This window comes from Callorhinchus milii, unplaced genomic scaffold (assembly GCF_018977255.1).
Source record: "Callorhinchus milii isolate IMCB2004 unplaced genomic scaffold, IMCB_Cmil_1.0 Scaffold5, whole genome shotgun sequence".
Classification (NCBI taxonomy): Eukaryota; Metazoa; Chordata; class Chondrichthyes; order Chimaeriformes; family Callorhinchidae; genus Callorhinchus; species Callorhinchus milii.
Genome location: NW_024704746.1, coordinates 69,214,041 through 69,234,209, shown reverse-complemented (window position 1 = coordinate 69,234,209; position 20,169 = coordinate 69,214,041). Strand labels below are relative to the sequence as shown.

Below are 20,169 nucleotides of genomic sequence, written 5' to 3'. Positions count from 1 at the left end.
TCTGTAACTATAAATAGCTTTTCATAGTCACTGCACTTTACAGTACATTCTGTGAAGCATTTTGATGTGATAAGGCGCTATATCAAACAACAATTATAACAACAATTATCCTTGCATTTGATATAGCACCTTATCACTTCTTCGAAACATCTCAAAGCGCTTCACAGCATTTAAAGTACTGACTATATCATTTGTGAGCGAAATGCAGCAGCCAATTGCACACAACTGGGGTGTGGAGGGCGGGCAGGTCATTGGTGCAGTGAAGCCTGGACTTGGTGAAGGTGTGAACGAGGGTCTCAGTGAGCCGAGGGGAGAGGCTGAGGAGAGAGGCCGAGGTGGAGGGAGCGACGCTGAGGATCAATGACCCTTGCGCTCAGTCTCTTTGCTTCACACTGGATCTGCCACGTGTACAGGCCGTGCCCTCAGCCATACTGTCACTCTCTCCTCCCCTGATCTGTGTGAAGCACTTTGAAAGACTTCCTCTCGAGATCACCAGTGATATGTAAATATAAATTGTATAAACTCTCACACACAAGGTTAATGCTGTGTTATTGGCACAGAGTTAATTGCAAAGATTGTTATTAACCCAGTCACTGCCCTGGGCATTGCCCCATTACTGTCCCTGTCACGGATCACTGTCCTTGGCTCTGTCACTGTGAGAGGAGTGTGTGAGGAGCAGAGAGTGTGAGGTGGCAATGGAAACCCTGTGAGGGGGAGACGAGCAGAGATCTGGGGCTCAAGCTCAGAGATTAAAATCAGAAATCAGTCACTGAGGCACATTTGATGCTGGTGTTTATTACTGGAATATAAAGGAAGGAGGTGTTTCTCTGGTTAGACACAGCTGCTCACGTTATTTGGAATATTGGGTCAGTTTGGGGCTCCCAATGTCAGCCGGGCAGGATGTCCAGTAACTATCACTAGGCTGATACCTGGGCTGAAGGGGCTAAATGTTAGAATCAAGTGAACCCCCTCGTGGTAGTCTTGGCAGGATTCCAGGGCACTGTTGATGACAGATCAGCAAGTCTGGTTTGTTGGCACGACTTGGGAGGGCAGAAGGTAGAAAGTTTAACTGTAGAGAGCTGACTGGAGTTCATTGTCTCTTGTGTGTTGTTCAGGATTGTTGTTGATTCTACGTTTTTCTTGTTATTAAGGAGAAAGGTCAGTATAAAGTTAACTGCTGAGAGAGGGAATGTGCCTCTTCCGAGTCCAGGTCACAGATGATAGGACAAGCTCAGGTCAGGTTAGGACAAGTTGATGCTTCTAATCAGTTAATAAGTCAGAAATTTGTGTAATATTCAGCTTTTGTGTTTGTTTTTGCACTTAGACCTACCTGGTGACTGAACTTGACCTTGCATCAGTCATCAGAGCTCACAAGCGCTCACTAGCAGACACCATGTTACATTTATATACAATCACTTCACTTTACATTGTATCCTGTGAAGCGTTTTAGACGTCTTGAAAAGTGATAATGCGCCGTATCAAATGCAAGGATTATTATTATTGTTGTATAGAGAGATGGAGTGCGAGCCCAGGCTTGGAGTGGGGTAGGGAGGGGAATCTGAAACTGTTGTTGAAGAGATAGGTCTATAGATTCTTACAGCTACTTATAGTGTTCCTCAGACCTCTATCCTCGGTCCTCCCCTCTTCACTATCTATATGCTCCCGCTCAGTGACCCCTCCCACCCCACCACCTCCGCAGACATGGAGTTAACTTCTACTTATATGCGGATTACACTCAACTCTATCTCTCTGCCTTCATCCTCAACTCCAGGATCACTGCTGCTCTGACGGTTTGCCTGTCACACATCAAGTCCTGAATGAGAATCAACTTTCTTCAGTTGAATGTCTCCTGCTCAATCACATGTTCACCTGAGGCACCGATGGCTCTTGTTCTCTTAAACCTAGAACCAGGGTGATTAGAAATGAGATCAGGAAATATTTCTTCACAATAGAGGGCGGTGAGAATACAGAACACTAGGAGACCGTAGAGGCAGAATCGACTGGAAAAGATTAATAGGGCTATCCCCATAAAAACACACTGTCACTATACTTTACAGTGAATCCTTTGAAGCGCTTTCAGACGTCCTCCCGGTGTGAAGGGAGCTATCCGAAAGTTAGGATTATTATTAATGTTCATTAAGGGAAAGAAACGCCATGGAGAAATGGTATTAATAGATTTCCGAGATCATCATAACTGGTGGAGCAGGCTGGATGAGCTGAATGGCTCCTCCTGTTCCTACTCTCCTAACCACAAAGATTATTTTAAACGCCTGTAGCTTTCCCACCTCTGAAACATGCCTTAATTGTTGACTTGTACGACACTCAGCAAGTTACTGTGAAGTGCGTTCCTGGATTATGTGAGTCCTTTTGGATTATTTCATGACCATTGATATGGGGTTTAAGTGCTCCAAGACTCTTGCCTACGTGAAGGACACTACATAAATGGATATCGTTGTGTCAGTCAGGTGTCTGACACACTTGGAACTAGATTCCAAAACACCGTGGCCAAGCATTTCACCTTGGAGCCAGTTCAGGCCCGAGGAGAGCCCGGGTTACACCCCCAACAAGCAGCCTGACCGCTTTTCCCTTCACACTAATTCTGACTGCGTTCCTGGAACATCACTGTGTACAAATTGTCTGCTTGTTCATCTGTAAAATTACAAAGTTATTCCACTTTACAGTATGTTCTGGGAAATGATTTGATTCGGTTTGACAACACGATAAGGTATAATTGTAGGTCCAAATAGACACAGTTACAGGGGAAGTGGACGCAGTTACAGGGGAAGTGGACGCAGTTACAGGGGAAGTGGACGCAGTCCACTTATTGTGGGATGGAGTTCCAGAGGGTGGGGGCAGAGTGGCAGAAGCTCCACCCAGCAACAGTGGGGCGAGCAAGTTGTTGGACATGATGCTGAGTGGAGGGAGCGAGCAGGATGGAAGGGCGTTAGGAGGTGGCAGAGGTCGGGGGGAGCAAGACCATGGCATGCTTTGAAGGTGAGGACCAGGATCTTGAACTAAGTCCTCTGTGTGATGGGAAGCCAGTGAAGTTGGGCGAAGATGGGGCTGAAAGGGTCAGAGAGCCTGTCGCAGGAGAGGTCACAGGCTGCAGAGTTCTGGATAATCTGCAGCCTGTGGAGGGAGGAGTTGGGGAGGCCAACAAGCAGGGACTTTGGAGACGCGAGGAACTGGGGCTTTTTCGTTGGAACCAAGCATGGCGACCTGATCGAGGGCTTTAAATTGATGAGACTTTTGATAGTCAATAGACATTATTTCCACCGGTTAGTGAGTCAGTAACAAGAGGGCATCAATTTAAGATAGTAAATGAGCAAACAGAGAGGTTAGGTGAATGTTCTGACACACAGAGAGGTTAGGATATGGAATGTGCTGCTGGGAGTGGTGGTCGAGGCAAAATCCACATTGGCTTCAAGCGGGAACTAGACAGAGACCTCAAACAGAGTCAGCTCAAGTGGGCTGAGGGGAGAAAGAGCAGGGAAGTGAGACTGAAACGATTGCTCTTGAAGGAATGGCACAGACACAATAGGTCAAGTGGCTCTACGGTTCTACAGACTGCCCTTGGACAATGGCAATGATGTGGGATGTGGTGACTGTGGACTTGTTGTTCAGAAACAAGCCGTCTAAAATTCCATCTTATATCAACTCATCAGACCCTTTTATTTTAATAGGTAAAATCGCGAAGAATTGTGGAAAAATGTTAACTGAGTATTAATTTGCATCCTGTTCAAGAGCTGCAGGAAACTCATTTCCTAATTGTAGGAGAATGTAGAGAATGGTCAGCAAGTCTCAAACTATGTAGAACTTCAGAGGCAGGAGGTGAAAGTGAATTGTAATCTGGCTCAATGATAAACCTCTCTCTGAACGAGTAACAGTTAATAAACTAATGAAGACAAAAAGGTCGCATTGTTGACAAGACCCTGAAGGTTCACCAACCCTGGACCCCACCCCTCACTCAGCCTTTAAACACAGAGTTTACCCTCAGCCACTGAGCGATCAGCACCCATTGCACATTGGTTAGTATTGCTGCTGGTCCCTGTGTGTGTCCTGTGTTCGCACTGTAAATGTGTGTGTCCTGTGTTCACACTGTAATGTGTATGTTTGTGTCCTGTGTTCACACTGTAATGTGTGTGTTTGTGTTCTGTGTTCACACTGTAATGCGTATGTGTGTCTTGTGTTGAAGAGGAGGGTCTTGAGACGGGTCTTGAAGGAGGGGGCAAGGTGGAGGGACTGTGGGATGGAGTTCCAGAGTGTGGGGACAGAGTGGCAGAACAGGTTATTGCTGTATTGCTGCTGGTCCTTGTGTGTGTCTTGTGTTTGCACTGTAATGTGTGTGTCTTGTGTTCGCACTGTAATGTGTTTGTGTGTGTCTTGTGTTCACACTAATGTGTGTTTGTGTCCTGTGTTCACTGTAATGTGTATGTTTGTGTCCTGTGTTCACACTGTAATGTGTGTGTTTGTGTTCTGTGTTCACACTGTAATGCGTATGTGTGTCTTGTGTTGAAGAGGAGGGTCTTGAGACGGGTCTTGAAGGAGGGGGCAAGGTGGAGGGACTGTGGGATGGAGTTCCAGAGGGTGGGGACAGAGTGGCAGAACAGGTTATTGCTGTATTGCTGCTGGTCCCTGTGTGTATCTTGTGTTCGCACTGTAATGTGTGTGTCTTGTGTTCGCACTGTAATGTGTGTCCTGTGTTCACACTATAATGTGTGTGTGTCCTGTGTTCACACTGTAATGTGCATGTGCCGTGTTCACACTGTAATGTGTGTGTGTGTCCTGTGTTCAACCAGTGACCTTGTGAGACATTTGTTCTAATAACTATTCTATCTGAACATTCTCTCTTTGTTTATTTTGATGATGATATTAAATTTCTCCCCTCTATTTAATGACTGTGAACAGCAACACACTTCCCGCCTGTGCTATATTGACATGGCTGAAGACAGTGGAATTCTGGGGCCAGCTGATTACAGAAATTATCAGGTAAGATACTAAGATACAATCTCCCCCCAGGTTTGAAGCATTTACACACATCGCCTTTCTCTTAAAATAATCCCCTCACGTGGGGACTGTGAACTCACTATTTTGGTTGATCCTCCTTATTGGGTGGGGCTTGGAGGCATCATCCTTCAGTGCCATGGGACATTAATATCCATCTGAACAAACAAGAGGTTTGAACCCACAACCTTCTAACTCAGAAGCGAGTGCACGACCATTTGAGCCAGGCTGATTAGGAGGAGGGGGATGCGGAGGCCAGGGTAGGGATTGGGAAGGCTCCCATGGAATTTAAACACAGGAAGACACTAGATTGGAATGAATGCCCTGGAGGTTCTAGGAATTTGGTTTGAGTGAATATAAACCAAACGAATCAGGACACAATGAGGAGAAAAATCTAAAGCCTTGTTTTTGTTCTATCTCAGAGTGGCCGCTGGAGCAATCGGATTCACCAAACCTACTGCCTGATGCACACCTACCAAACAGTCCGCTTTGTGAAGGACAAGGTAAGCTCCTACCAGTTGATCTAGTCGGGAGCAGGCTGGGCGGGGGACTGGGGAGCAGGCTGGGCGGGGAGCAGGCTGGGCGGGGGTGGGGAGCAGGCTGGGCGGGGGGGGGCGGGGGGGGTGGGGGAGCAGGCTGGGCGGGGGGGTGGGGAGCAGGCTGGGCGGGGTGGTGGGGAGCAGGCTGGGCGGGGGGGGGGAGCAGGCTGGACTCTTGACTATAATAAAAAGAAAAAAAGCCAAGATGACTTGAGAAGGGAATTCGAAGAGCTGGGGTCCAAATTGAAGTCGAGAACATCGAAGGTGGTGATATCGGGACTACTGCCTGTACCTTACGACAATTGGTACAGGAACAGACAAATTAAGGACATGGCTAAAAGAGTGGTGCGGAAATCAGTGGTTTCTTTTTATGGGCCATTGGCACGAGTATTAAATCATGCTGGGACAAATATCCTAGCAAAACAAATTAACAGGGAAATAAATAGGAATTTAAACTAGTAAAGGGGGGGGAATATATAGGTAAGAGAAACCATAAGTTAGCACGAGAAAAAGTAAAGATGACAGTGCAGAATAGCATGCCAGATAATAGGAATATGTTAACGAGGGGTAAGGAGCTTTGGCAAAGTAGATAAGGAATCAGAGAGAAGAGGAAATGGTAGGAAATTAAACATGTTATATCTGAATGCACGAAGCATTCAGAATAAAACTGATGAACTAAAAGCACAGATACACACATATGGGTACGATCGAGTGGCCATCACTGAAACGTGGTTACAAGGAGATCTAGGGTGGGAGTTAAATATTCCAGGGTTCTCAGTTTACAGGAAAGATAGGCACTGTGGGAAACGAGGTGAGGGGGCGTGGGGGGCGGGGAGCCCTGTTAATTAGGGATGAAATAAAAGCAGTGGAGAGGAAGGATCTGAAATCCGATGACCAGGAGGTCGAGATAATATGGGTGGAAATAAAAAATAATAAAGGGCAGAAAATATTAATGGGAGTGGTTTATAGACCCCCAAACAGCGATCACAATATAGCATAAGGTATCAATCAAGAAATCAGTGGAGTGTGTAGGAAAGGTAAAGGATAATAGTGGGTGATTTCAATCTCCACATAGATTGGGAAAACCAAATCGGCAAAAGTAGGTCAGAAGAGTTCATTGAGTGTATGAGAGATAACTCTCTAGAGCAGCATGCCGAGGAACCAACTGGGGGACAGGTCATCCTAGACCTTGTTTTGTGGCGACCAGGGCGAGTCGGCAGTGTAGGTATTAAGAATCCTCTTGGGCAGAGTGATCACAATATGATCAAATTCTGCATTATGTTAGAGAGGGATACAGTTAAATCCGAGGCAAGTATTCTGAATTTAAGTAGGGCTAATTTTGTAGGTATGAGGAAAGATTTAGGTAAAATAGACTGGAGAATAAGATTAAGAGGTAAAATTGTAGACCAACAGTGGCAAATATTTAAGGATGTAGTGCAAAATTCTCAGTGGTCGCATATTCCCTTGCGGAATAAGAGTACCACAGGGAAAGCAATTCATCCGTGGCTAACTAGAGCAGTTAGGGAAAGCATCAAATTAAAAGAAAAGGCTTATAAAACTGCTAAGAAAAGCAGCAAATCTGAAGATTGGGAGTTTTAGAAACCAGCAAAATAAAACTAAAAAACTCATTAAGAGCGAGAAAAAGGAGTATGAGGGTAAGCTCGCTAGGAACATTAAGTTTGATTGTAAAAATTTTTACAGATATATTAAGAGGAATAGGCTGTGAGGGTAAATGTAGGTCCACTACAGTCAGAGATGGGAGAAGTTGTAATGGGGGATAAGGACATGGCAGAGTGCCTAAATGGGTACTTTACATCTATCTTCACCCTGGAAGACACAAGTCTGCCAACAACAGAGATGCACCAACGGGATAAGGACAGGGTGCATCTTAGGGAAATTCTCATTAGTAGAGAATTGGTGCTGGGAAACTGTTAGCACTAAAAACTGACAAATCCCTGGTCCGGATGGCTTGCATCCCAGGGTTTTAAAAGAGGAGCTTATGAGATAGTGGTGGCCTTGTGTCTGATCTTCCAAAATTCCTTGGATTCTGGAACAGTCCCCATGGATTGGAAGATCGCAAATGTCACGCCACTATTTAAAAAGGGTGGAAAGGAAAAGATGGGGAACTATAGGCAGTTAGTCTCACATCAGTGATAGGAAAAAAATTAGAACATTGATTAAGGATGTGGTAGTGCGGTATTTAGGGCACAATATAATTAGGCCAAGTCAACATGGCTTTACAAAAGGGAAGTCATGTTTGACAAATCTCAGAGTTTTTTGAGGATATTTCCAGTAAACTAGATAAGGGTGAATCAGTGGATGTGGTCTATTTGGACTTCCAGAAGGCATTCGATAAGGTGCCGCATAAAAGGTTAGTCCAAAAGATAAGGGCTCATGGAATTGGGGGGAACATATTAACGTGGATTGGGGAATGGTTAACGGTAGGAAACAAAGAGTGGGGATAAACGGGTCCTTTTCAGATTGGCGGGATGTGACTAGTGGAGTGCCACAAGGATCAGTCCTTGGGCCTCAGCTATTTACCATCTACATCAACGATCTAGATGAGGACATCAAAGTTAATATATCTAAATTCGCGGATGACACAAAACTAGGAGGAAGGGTCAACACAGAGGATGACATTAAAAAAATGCAGTGAGACATAGATAGGTTAGGTGATTGGGAAGGTAGGTGGCAGATGAAGTATAATGTAGGGAAGTGCAAAGTCATCCACCGGAGCAAAAACAGTAGAGTGGGTTATTTTTTAGAAGGGGAGAGATTGGAATGTGTTAGCGTCCAGAGGGACTTGGGTGTCCTTGTACACCAATCACAGAAAGTTAGTCTGCAGGTGCAGCAGCAATTAGGAAGGCGAGATAGATATATTTCTGATTGCAAAAGGGATTAAGGGAAATGGGGATAAGGCAGGGTTAGGTTATTAGCTGGAGTTAGATTAGAAGATCAGCCATGATTGAATGGCAGGGCAGGCTCGAAGGGCCGAATGGCCTACTCCTGCTTCTACATGTTATGTTATGAAGCTGCTAGCAATGAGCGGGGCAGAGATGAGGTAACAGGAGTGGGTGTATAATTGTAGGCAAACACACAGGTAATTTGCACTCAGCTAACAGGCATGAACTGAATGATCAATTTTATCTAGGGAATTGTAAACTGAGAGAAACTCCCTTCTCTTTTCGTGCCATAGGATCTTTAACATCCACCTTAACTGGACACAGGACCTAGCGGTATGTTAATGGTGTTCCCGAAATTGCAGCCGCAAACGGGACCTTGGTTTAAGGTCTCTTCCTCATCCACCAGCACTGGACTGGTGTGTCAGCCTTCAAACAACAACAAATTACATTTATATAGCGGCTTTCATGTCAGGAGGACAACCCACGGTTCTTCAAAGTCCAGAAGTGGGGCTTGAATCCACAAACCTCGGACTCTGAGACACGAGAGCTAGTAAGTGAGTCCAGGCTGATATACATCTATGTTATCAGAGCCTGGATTATGGTGGCTTTAGTAGTTGAAGAAATTGTATTTGTATTGCTATCACGTGCAATCACTGTGTTTTTAAGTAAATATGGCAGCCATTTTGCACACAACAAAGTCCCCAGAAAAATCATGACGTGAACTAATTAACTTGGAGGATTTTTCCCAATCGTCTCACCTGAACAGGACCTTGGTTTAATATCAAATCAGAACAAGGTTTCTGTTTCCCAGCACATCCAGTGGGCCTCATGCAATCACAAGGAGATGACTCTGATGGAAGCCCTTTGTGCCCTTGATGACTTGGTAGATGAGTCCGACCCAGATGTTGATGTCCCAAACTCCTTCCACGCCTATCAAACAGCAGAGGAGATCAGGAAGGACCATCCAGATAAAGGTGAGCAACATTAAGAATATACATTGAGAGCATTGTCTAGCAAGCTTCCCACTTGTTAAAAACATATCCAGTATCAGGAATAGACCATTGCACTGTCCATCCAATCCTAGCTGGGTGTAGGGCATGGCTCTATCTCACTGTCTAGCCAATCCTAGCTGGATGTAGGCCATTGTATCACACCTGGATTTTAGTAGATTACTCCATCCAGCTGCTTCACTGACTGTATGTTTTTGTGTATTTCAGATTGGCTGCACCTCGTAGGCCTGATACATGACGCAGGAAAAATACTTGCACTGTGGGGTGAGCCGCAAGTAAGGATGGTGTTCTGTAACCACAATCCCCCTTTGTACTGGTTGGAGTGGGGCCACATTCAGAGAGGATCACACAATGCTAGTACAAACACAAAAGGAGCTGTACTGTGATTGGCTTGAGAACTGAAGTCTTAAGCAACCTGATTATCAATGTATTTCTTCGGATCATTAAATAATCCACTGACATGAGCAACATCCCTAGAATTCCCACTGGAGCAGTGATTCTTCCCACTGTTAACCCTGCAGCTAAAGCCCTAATGGGGTAGGGTGATCCCAGGTGGACAAGCAGCAGGAAAGCTTGGCCAGACAGTGCTCTCCATGGCAAGCTATGTGGTTTTAGCTGGTTAGATTCCAGCAGTTACTCCACCGCAATCTGGAGTCCCCAAGCCTTAGCTCTTGTCAACTGTAACTCTGGAATTAGGTAATCAGGATGTCTCCCTCCAGGGAGATAGGGCACATTCCGTTACAGACACAGGGACATCTCTATATGTAGGTGACATACATATGTGGAACTTTCAGTATGATTTGAGATTGTTAAGCACCTTGATGGTTTCCCCATGTGTCAGACACCCAGCTGACTAAAATACATTCTGACCAATTTCAGCCCGTTTAGTTTGTAAATGTAAAATTCTTAAATCCAGCCTTAATTTGGAAACTGATTTCCTTTTAAGAAATTGCAGAGAACATGACTTCCAATGAAACCTGAGAATCTTTATTGAGAACCAAAGCCAGGCCAGTGATTCATAAGTAATTGAGAAGGCCATTCAGCCCCCAGAACCTATTCCAGCATTTTATTAGATCATGGCTGATCTGGACCTCAATGCCACTTCCCTGCATTTTCCCTATAGAGCGCGGTAAGTGGGGTGTGCTGTCCTGTTGGACTGCATTTGTGACACCAGGAGCAGAGGAACCATCTTCAATCACCTGCCACTCAGCTCCCGATCAAGATATGTACAGGCAAAGTTAGTACCATTATAATCCGACTCCACCTGGACCAACCCCAGCTCTATCCCCTTCCTCAGGCAATGTGTGGGCTGGTCAGACTGTCCCTCAGCAGGTGTATGGGCTGGTCAGACTGTCCCTCAGGAAAAGGATTCTCTATGATTATCATTGACGTGAGATGCTAATCCTATAATCACTGCGTTTCCCAGTGGTCTGTGGTGGGAGATTCGTATCCAGTCGGATGTCGTTTTCAGAATTCTATCGTCTACAGAGACTCCACGTTTACTGAAAATCCAGACCAGAAGGACCCACGTTACAAGTAAGAGAGCCTCCCTTATGAGACTCTGCCAGTGAGAAGGAAGCAGAGTTTTATCTTTGTGAGCTCAGTGGTGTGCTAAGATACACCAATCTGCTGTTGCCACCGTGTAGCACGGTGTCCTGGCCAATAATCCCCCAAATAAAATTGGTCATTGATTTCACAGCTGTGTGTGGGACACTGCTGTGCCCAAACAGTTGCTCAGCTCACCTGCAAAATAAACAGTACATCCTGTGAAGCGCTGGGACATCCTCCAGAGATAGAAAGCACTGCATCAAATGCCAGGCTGATTATTATTTGGGTGCTGTGTCGCCTGTTAGTGTTTGGGTTGTCCTGGCTACACTGACTTCCCTCCTGTTATTGCTGTTACTGCAGTTCGCTGTGTGGAATTTATGAGCCAAACTGTGGCCTGGACAAAGTGCTGATGTCCTGGGGACACGATGGTAAGAGCTGCCCTGCGTGAATGTAAAGGCGGGTACACAATTCTGACATATCTTTATAGTGTACATGTGGCAGATAATGTCTGCCCAGCTACCCTCCAGATAAATTACCCATTCACCTCATAGCTGTGTGGAACCTTACAGTGTAAAACTAGCTTTTCCATCTTTATAGATATTGATAGCAAGGTGCTGTGTGGGCTCTCTAAGCAAACTCTCTGTTCAGATACTTATCTAATTCTCTCTTAAAAGTGATTCCAAACCCCAACTCAGCTACAAAACCCTCAACTGCCCAGCACCTTGGGCCGTCTTCCTGACGTGAAAGGCCCTATATAAATACAATTTATTGTTGTAGTAATATTAGAAATGTAGCAAATCATTAATATAAAAGGAGGAAAACAGTGGTGCTGCCTATCACTGAGGCTGTCACTGTTTACATCTCTCCTGTCTGAGAAACATCCATTTCCCTCCTCTCTGCTTCTTGCCCTTCACTCAGCTTCCTCCCAAGGCTGTTACATTCCCACTATCACCAACAACGGTGCCCATCGCCTACACCCATCACCTGCACCCAAGGTTTGATTCCCGGCAGGGCGAAATGTTGGACAAGTTTCTTTACTCCACGCGCCTCTGTTTACCCAGCAGTAAGTACGAACCCAGTTGTTAGTCGATTGGCAGATCGCTTTTTGGGGGCCTCTGACCCTCCCAAAAAAGAAAAATGTGGTCACTCAATCCACGACTGTTTGTGGGACATCTCTGTGCGCAATTGGCTGCTGTGTTTCACCCACAAAATACATAGTCAATTCACTTTACAGTGTATCCTGTGAAAGGCTTTGAGATGTCTCGAAGACAATGAAGAGGTGCTATATCAAATGCAAGGATTATTATTTATATAAATACAGTACGCCATACTGCCTACAAAATGCAGTCACTTAACATTTCCTTGTAGCTTGTGGAATGCTTTGAGAAGTCCTCCCAATGTGAAAGGATAATAATAATAATAATCCTTACATTTGATTTAGCGCTTTTCACATCTTCTCGACGTCTCAAAGCGCTTCACAGAATATACTGTAAAGTGAATTGACTGTATATTTGTGGGCGAACGCGGCAGCCAATTGCGCACAGCAATGTCCCACAAACAGTCGTAGATTGAAAATGACCAATTTATTATTGTTTTGGAGGGATTATTATTAGGTGTGTGGAGTAAGGAAACTTGCCCAAGGTTTCGCCCTCTGCCTGGAATTGAACTCAGGTCTCTCGCTTGCAAAGCGAGTGCTCTAACCACTGAGCTACAGGACTCCACGGATGCAAGGATTAGTATTATCCACAGCCTTCTCTTTACTCTGTTATTTCCTGAACAAACTCTATTAAATTAGTCAAGCTGGAATTTGATAAATTGTTTGCCTACAAAAATAGTCACTACACTTGGCATCACATGCCCACTTTCCAAGATTAAGAGCACGATGTCACCTGCCATGATTATTTAGTTAGATAGCTTTCCAGGCTCTCAAGAAAGACTCATCCCTTCAGTGTTTGCGGGCAACCATTAAGCTATTAAATACTTTGCTGATTTGGTGACCTGATCTGAAAGCCAGTGAGCTGTGTGTTTGTGCCTCTCCCTGCAGAATACATGTACAACGTTCTCAGAGTCAACAAGTGCAAAATTCCAGAAGAGGTAATGTGTAATCATGTTTCTCATTCTTGGTGCCATTCCTACGTAACTCAATGCGATCAATCACTGTGTGTCTCTTCCCGTCTGCATGGCTGGTCACTATTGCCTTATGCCACCTCTTAAGAGACATTGTACAGGTGAAGAATTGTATTCATCAGGTAGGTCAGATAGGATAACAACTTGCACTTATTCAGCACCTTTTTCTTGTAATACAACAACAAGATTCCATTTATTGAGCGCCTTTCACGTCGGGAGGACGTCCCAAGGCGCTGGAGTAAATAGTAAATGTCTCAAAGGCATATATTCACACAAAAGGGAAATGTGCGAGAACCAAGCCTGCTTGGATGACCAGGGATATTCTGTCTAGGATGAAAAAGAAGAAGATGGCGTATGACAATTGGCGGATGCAAGACACTGAGGATAGCAAAGCGCATTATAGTGAATGCAGGAGTGATCTTAAAAGAGCGATAAGACAGACATGAGAAGAGGTTAGCGGGTAACATAAAGGGGAATCCTAAAATATTTTATAAGCACATAAAGGAAAAAAGGTTAGTTAAAGGTAGGGTGGGGCCAATCAAAGGCAATGACGGCAATCTTGTTGTGGAGGCAGAGGGATGGCTGATGTACTAAACGAGTACTTTGCATCTGTCTTCACAATGGAAACGGACGCCTCAAATGCCACAGTATTAGATGAGAGAGTAGAGGACATAGATCAGATTACTATAGACGGAATAGGAAGTTCTGAAAAGATTGACTGGGCTCAAAATTGATAAATCACCAGGACCAGATGGGTTTCACCCAAGGTTGCTGTGGGAGACACGGGTTCAAATAGCGGAGGCTTTGGCCATTATATTTCAATCGTCATTGAAATATGGAGTGGTGCCAAGAGACTGGAGAGTGGCTAATGTTACCCCCTCTACAAAAAGGGGCAGAAAGACAAACCCGGAAATTACAGGCCAGTCAGCCTAACCTCGGTAATACGAAAACTACTGGAGACCATAATCCGGGACAAAATAAATCTCTACTTAGAGCAACACGAGGTATTTAGAGAGAGCCAACATAGATTTGTTAAAGGCAAATCTTGCCTAACAAATCTAAGAATTTTTTGAAGGGGTGACTGCGAGGGTTGATGAGGGAAATGCGGTGGATGTTATTTACATGGATTTCAAAAAGGCTTTAGACACAGTACCGCATAAGAGATTAATCCAAAAATTAGAGGCCCACGGTATTAAGGGGACAGTAGCCGTTTGGATTAGGAACTGACTGAGTGACAGAATGCAGAGGGTGGTGGTTAATGGGTGTTTCTCGCAATGGAAGGAGGTGTGCAGCGGTGTCCCCCAGGGATCGGTATTGGGACCACTGCTCTTTCTAACATATGTTAATGATCTGGACTTGGGCATAAGGAGCACTATTTCCAAGTTGCAGATGATACCAAGTTAGGTCGGGTAGGAAATAGTGAAGAAGATTGTGACGGACTGCAGGCAAACATACACAGAATGGTGGAATGGGCTGACATGTGGCAGATGGATTTCAATGTAGATATGTGTGAGGTGATACACTTAGGTAGGAAAAATGATAGGAGGCAATATAGACTTGGTAGCTCAATCTTAATGGGGGTGACCGTACAGAGAGATCTGGGCGTTCAAGTAAGTGATTCATTGAAGGTGGCAGAGCAGGTAGATAAGGCAGTAAAAAGGGCATTTGGTGTACTGAGCTTTATTAGTAGGGGCATAGAGTATAAGAGTAGGGGTTATGCTTAATCTGTACAAAACACTGGTTAGGCCTCAGCTGGAGTACTGTGTCCAGTTCTGGGCACATTACCTCAGGAAGGACACTAAGGCACTGGAAAGGGTGCAGAGGAGATTCAAGAGAATGATACCAGGAATGGGGAAGCTTAGCTATGAGGACAGGCTGGAAAAGTTAGGACTTTTCCCATTAGAGCAGAGAAGGTTACGCGGGGACCTGATAGAGGTCTTCAAGATCATGAAAGGTTTTGACAGGCGAGATAGGGAAAAGCTGTTTCCGCTGGTCAGTGTGTCTGTGACTCGTGGTCACAGTCTTAAGATATCCACCAAAAAAAACAGAGGTGAGGTTAGAAGAAATTTTTTCACTCAGCGAGTTGTTAGAATTTGGAATGATCTGCCTGAAAGGGCAGTGAAGTCCGATTCGATAACAACTTTTAAGAGAGAACTGAATAGGTATCTGGAGAAGACGTTTGCAGGGTTATAGGGAGAAAGCTGGTGAGTGGGGTTAATAAAAGTCAATTGCTCTGTCAAAGAGCCGCACAGACTCGATGGGCCGAATGGCCTCCTTCTGTGCCGAAACATGATTCTATGATTTACAAATGTAACTGATCAAAATGACCATTGTTACACAGTAAAACTCTCACAAGTCTTATCATTACAAGTCGAACATCCATCCGAGTCCCATTCAGTTTCCTATCAAACCACTTATATTGCTTTGCAATAGTTGTATTTATCATCTCCTAAATTCTAACACCACCACTCCCTGCTCCCCATTACTCCACACTTCCTGCCGTCCATTACTCTGCACACTATACCCTCTATTACTCTGTACTCTATACCCGCCATTACTCCACACTCTCCATTACACCGCACTCCATGCTCCCTAACCTCCATTACTCTGCACTAACCAGCTGCCTTGAATGGTGGAAAGTGAACAAGAGATATGGAGAAATCTCCTCCATAACAGAAAACGTGCAACTATTATCCTAACTTTCATCAAAACCCTTCTCCTCCTCCAAAATATTGTCCGCCTTTGTGTTCATTGCCCCTCCACTGCTGGGACTGTCATTCAAGAACTTGTGTTGATATAGTGTTATACAGCACCCTTCACTTAGGATAATGTGTTGGATGCTTCATAACGATGGGTTCGGGTAATGGGGAGATGATCATAGACGCATCACAGAGCTAAGAAGTTATAAGAGGATTGAAATGGCGGGAGTGAGGGGCTAGGGAAGAAGAGTACCAGGGGTTAGGGAGCGAGTAGCTGAAGGCCCGCTTATGGTGGGGATTAGGAGTGTGCAGCAGCACAGTTTGCTGACGGGAGAGAGCACACAGGGAAGTAAGGTACGAGACAATCACACATTCATGCTTTGTCACTTCTAGACTTGATTTCTCAAATGTTTTTCTCTTTGGCTTCTACATGCAAGAGCTATCTCTAATCCTACAAGTAGCTGTTGTTTCTGTGCAGGGGCTGTACATGATTCGCTTCCACTCTTTCTACCCCTGGCACACCAGCGGGGACTACATGCATCTCTGCAACAGTAAGGACCTGCGCATGCTGGAGTGGGTTAAAGAATTCAAGTGAGTCCTGTGCACAGCTGCAATGACAAAAAGTGACAAAGATTCTGTAGTGTTCCACATTTCTCTGAGAAGACAGTTGAGCAGGGACCTGACAGACATGGATTAAATAAGGTGGCTGTTTAGATAATTATTTCTATTTGTTGGGAAGTCCAAAATGAGAGGATTTGAGATACAAACCAGTAGCAGATCTAACAGGGAGTTTAAGAGGAACTTCTTCATGTAGAGGTGGCACTCACTGCAGGACGCCATGGTGGAAGCAAAAATTTTCAAATCTGGATGAGGGAGAAGGGAATAGAAGGGTAGAGGAGTATAGGAGAGAGGGTCAGGAGAGGGGGCTAGGAGAGGGCTATAGGAGATGGTTACAGGAGAGGGATAAGGGAGACGATAAGGAGAGGGGGTGAGGATTATAAAGAAAGGCACAGACTTGTTGGGCTATTTAATTCTATGCATGCAACCAGCTTGGGATATGCGAGGGATTAGATCAGGTGTGTAGGTGTCAGTATACAACATCATCAACAAAATTACATTTGTATAGCGCCTTTCACATCGGGAGGACGTCCCAAGGCGCTGGACAATCAGTGTTTCACACCCGAGCTGGGGGTCGGGATTGGGGAGGGTGGAGGGCAGGGAGTGGAAGCAGTGTGATTGAAAGCAGGGTCTTGAGATGGGTCTTGAAGGAGGCAAGGGAGGGGGCGAGGCAGAGGGACTGTGGGATGGAGTTCCAGAAAGTTGGGGCAGTGGCAGAAGGCCCACCCACCAATGATGTGGCAGGCGAGGTGGGGGACCTGAAGCAGGCCAGAGCCCGCTGAGCGGAGGGAGTGAGCAGGATGGTAAGGGGTTAGGAGGTCGCAGAGGTCGGGGGGAGCAAAACCATGGAGGGCCTTGAAGGTGAGGACCAGGATCTTAAACTGTATCCTCTGTGTGATGGGAAGCCAGTAGAGTCGGGCGAGGATGGGATTGATAGGGTCACGGAGCCTGGTGCGAGAGAGGACACGGGCTGCAGAGTTCAGGATGATCTGCAGCCTATGGAGGGAGGAGTTGGGAAGGCCGACAAGCAGGGGTTTGTATAGTCGAGCCTCGATGTAATGAAAGTGTATATGAGGGTTTCAGAGTGAAACAGTGGCAAAGCCGGGCAATGTTGCAAAGGTGGAGGAAGGCAGAGCAGGTCATGGCGTGAATGTGCGATAGAAAGTATAGATGAGGGTCAAACCAGACTGTGATAAATAAATATTCATGTGATACAATGGCTCAAAGGCTCAGCACAGAGAGGAAGGAACCCTGATTAACCAAGTAGACATTCCAGTACATTTACCAGCACAAAGATTGGAACATGAGTGTCTCCTCTCCTCCACAGTAAGTTTGACTTGTACACCAAGTACCAGAAACTGCCCGACATCAAGCAGCTGCAGCCATATTACCAGTCGTTGATTGACAAGTACTGTCCAGGAAAGTTACGCTGGTGATCGCAGAATCCAGTGCTGGTGATCTGGCAAAGTGACCCCCAGCACTCAACACTAGGAGAGCACCCAATGCATGGGAATGTGGGTAATCATACAGTACCCCAACACTGGTAACTAATCTACTGTACTCAATACGGATGAAGGGATCTACAATATCCAGGCACTGGTAAAAAGATCAGCAACAGCAGCAAATGATCTGCAAAACACCAGAAGCCTGCATCTCAAAGCTGACATGATTTCCTGTTTCATAAAACACTGTTACAATTAACTCGGCCTCAAAACCACATCCAGTTCTTGACTAAAATGCTTTCATCCTGCTCTGAAACATCTCACCCCCATCCCCACTGAACTCCACACTGACACACCGGCCTGGCAGTGTGCCCTCTGACCTGGGGTGTGGGCAGTGACTGGTGGGATCCAGGGCACTGACTACACTGACCTTCATATCACTTCATGGGCTGTTTCTGGTTTACACCAAACCCATCACTGTACTTCAGAGCATCTAAACCAGGCACAGCTCCACATATGTGAGCCATGTTAACCATTGGAATTGTCCCTGTCTGCAATGGAATCCCCACTCTCTACCTGGAGGAACACAACCTGCTTACCTAATTCCAAACAGTATTAGACGCAGGTTGACAGGAATGAAGGGGTAAATTGGAGTAAGTGCTGGAGTCTAACCAGCTAAAGCCGCATAGCTTGCCATTCAGAGCACCATCTGGCAAGCTTTCCTGCTGCTTGTTGAGTGAGGCCCACCCAACCCTTTAGGGAACTGAGTGGGACTCCCAAGTCCTGTTGATGAGCCAGGCTGGTCTGTCATCGGCAGTGCCTTGGAGTTTGAGAACCAGACTATAAAGAGCGCCACAGAGGGCTGACTTGATTCCGACATTATATTGTCAAGTACATCACCCTAGAGTGAGCAAGGATCCAAGGAAACCTCACTTCCCCCCCTCCCCAAAGAGGATAGTTCCTATCTGACAAGTCATAGTGTAGGTCTGAGCTTCACTAGGTGATGGTGTAGGTACCAGCGGACTCCCTGCAAGTTTCCTGTTAGCATCATAGGAAGTGGCATGAAATGTCTACTACCCCAGCTTGTCACACACACACACACACACACAAACGTCTTGGTTTTGCCCTCCCTACCTCTGGCACCTTCTCCGTCTTCACTATCTGCTGCTCTTACCGTACACTCGTGCAGCTCTGCCTCATCCGTGTCACCATCAGCAGCTCAGCTTTCCAGGCACAACTCCCATGCTCTCAGCCACTCTCCAGAAATCCTTTCACCTGGCTCCTCTCCTGCCTTAACAAACTTTCTCTCTCTCTCTCCAACTGTGCTTTTGGCCAACTGAGCTGATGCAACCATTGTCAGAGATGAGTGTGGAGCTGAAGAAAACCTAAAATGCAGAATTACATTTATGTCCAAACATTAGTCTGACTCTGGGCCGATCACCGCGGGGGCGACGCTAGAAACAACAATAATAATCCTTGCATTTGATATAGAGCCTTATCGCGACTGCAAGATGTCTCAAAGTGCTTCACAGAATGTACTGTAAAGTGTAGTAACTGTGTGTTTTGTGGGAGAAACAAGATCGCAACCCCTACTCCACTAGTTTACATCCTGCCCCCCCGCCCTCCATTTCAAATATCCAGACTAGGTTCAGACACAAATCTTTTATTATCCTGCAGTAACGGCATCATCAGTATGTAATATTCCCTCAAACCCACACCCTGCTCACACCCACCCACACCCTGCTCACACCCACCCACATCCTGCTCACACCCACCCACACCCTGCACTCACACACACCCCCTGCTCCATTTCCAGGTACCTAGTGTGACCCAGTGACACCGACTTCCACTTCCAGCAGAACCTCCACACCCTACCCTGTGGACCAGACCCATAACCCAGCAGTGTTGTGTGTGTGTGTGGGGAGGGGGGGGAAGAGAATGTGGGAGGGAAGTCAGTAGGGGAGCCAGTGTATGATGGTATTGATACGCAGGGTGGTCGGATGGCTCAGTAACTATGAGGTGGGCATCCAGGGTTGGGTTTCCTCTGGTACCCAATTCTCTACCACTGGAGAACGAGCCGATGGTGGGAGAGAGAGTGAGAGCTGAGGGTGGGAGAGAGAGGTGAGAGAGAGCCGAGGGTGGGGGAGAGGGAGCCAAGGGTGGGGGAGAGGGAGCCGAGGGTGGGGGAGAGGGAGCCGAGGGTGGGGGAGAGGGAGCCGAGGGTGGGGGAGAGGGAGCCGAGGGTGGGGGAGAGGGAGCCAGGGTGGGGGAGAGGGAGC

At 46.0% G+C, this 20,169-nt stretch overlaps 1 protein-coding gene and 1 long non-coding RNA gene across 4 annotated transcripts; one reads left to right on the top strand and one right to left on the bottom strand.

Annotated features, from left to right (window-relative positions):
• Positions 1-1,750: 1,750 nt before the first annotated feature.
• Positions 1,751-19,400, bottom strand: LOC121849197. The gene is made up of 3 exons (XR_006085144.1): positions 19,065-19,400; positions 9,205-9,376; positions 1,751-1,901 (listed from the first exon to the last, which is right to left on the bottom strand). It is a non-coding gene; the product is annotated as an uncharacterized LOC121849197 (long non-coding RNA).
• Positions 2,906-18,149, top strand: miox (myo-inositol oxygenase). Of its 3 annotated transcripts, XM_007910611.1 has the most exons (11): positions 2,906-2,994; positions 3,684-4,028; positions 4,909-4,989; positions 5,427-5,507; positions 9,213-9,420; positions 9,664-9,731; positions 10,883-10,992; positions 11,365-11,432; positions 13,049-13,098; positions 16,309-16,421; positions 17,776-18,149. In XM_007910611.1, the coding sequence occupies exons 3-11, from the start codon at positions 4,939-4,941 to the stop codon at positions 17,882-17,884; spliced, it is 858 nt and encodes a 285-aa protein (XP_007908802.1). In that variant the 5' UTR covers positions 2,906-2,994; positions 3,684-4,028; positions 4,909-4,938; the 3' UTR covers positions 17,885-18,149. The 3 variants fall into 3 exon arrangements, with proteins under 3 accessions (XP_007908802.1, NP_001279956.1, XP_042190713.1); NM_001293027.1 differs by lacking the exon at positions 2,906-2,994 and having other exon boundaries at positions 4,003-4,028; positions 9,258-9,420; positions 17,776-18,140; XM_042334779.1 differs by lacking the exons at positions 2,906-2,994; positions 3,684-4,028; positions 4,909-4,989 and adding an exon at positions 5,195-5,264 and having other exon boundaries at positions 9,258-9,420.
• Positions 19,401-20,169: the final 769 nt, after the last annotated feature.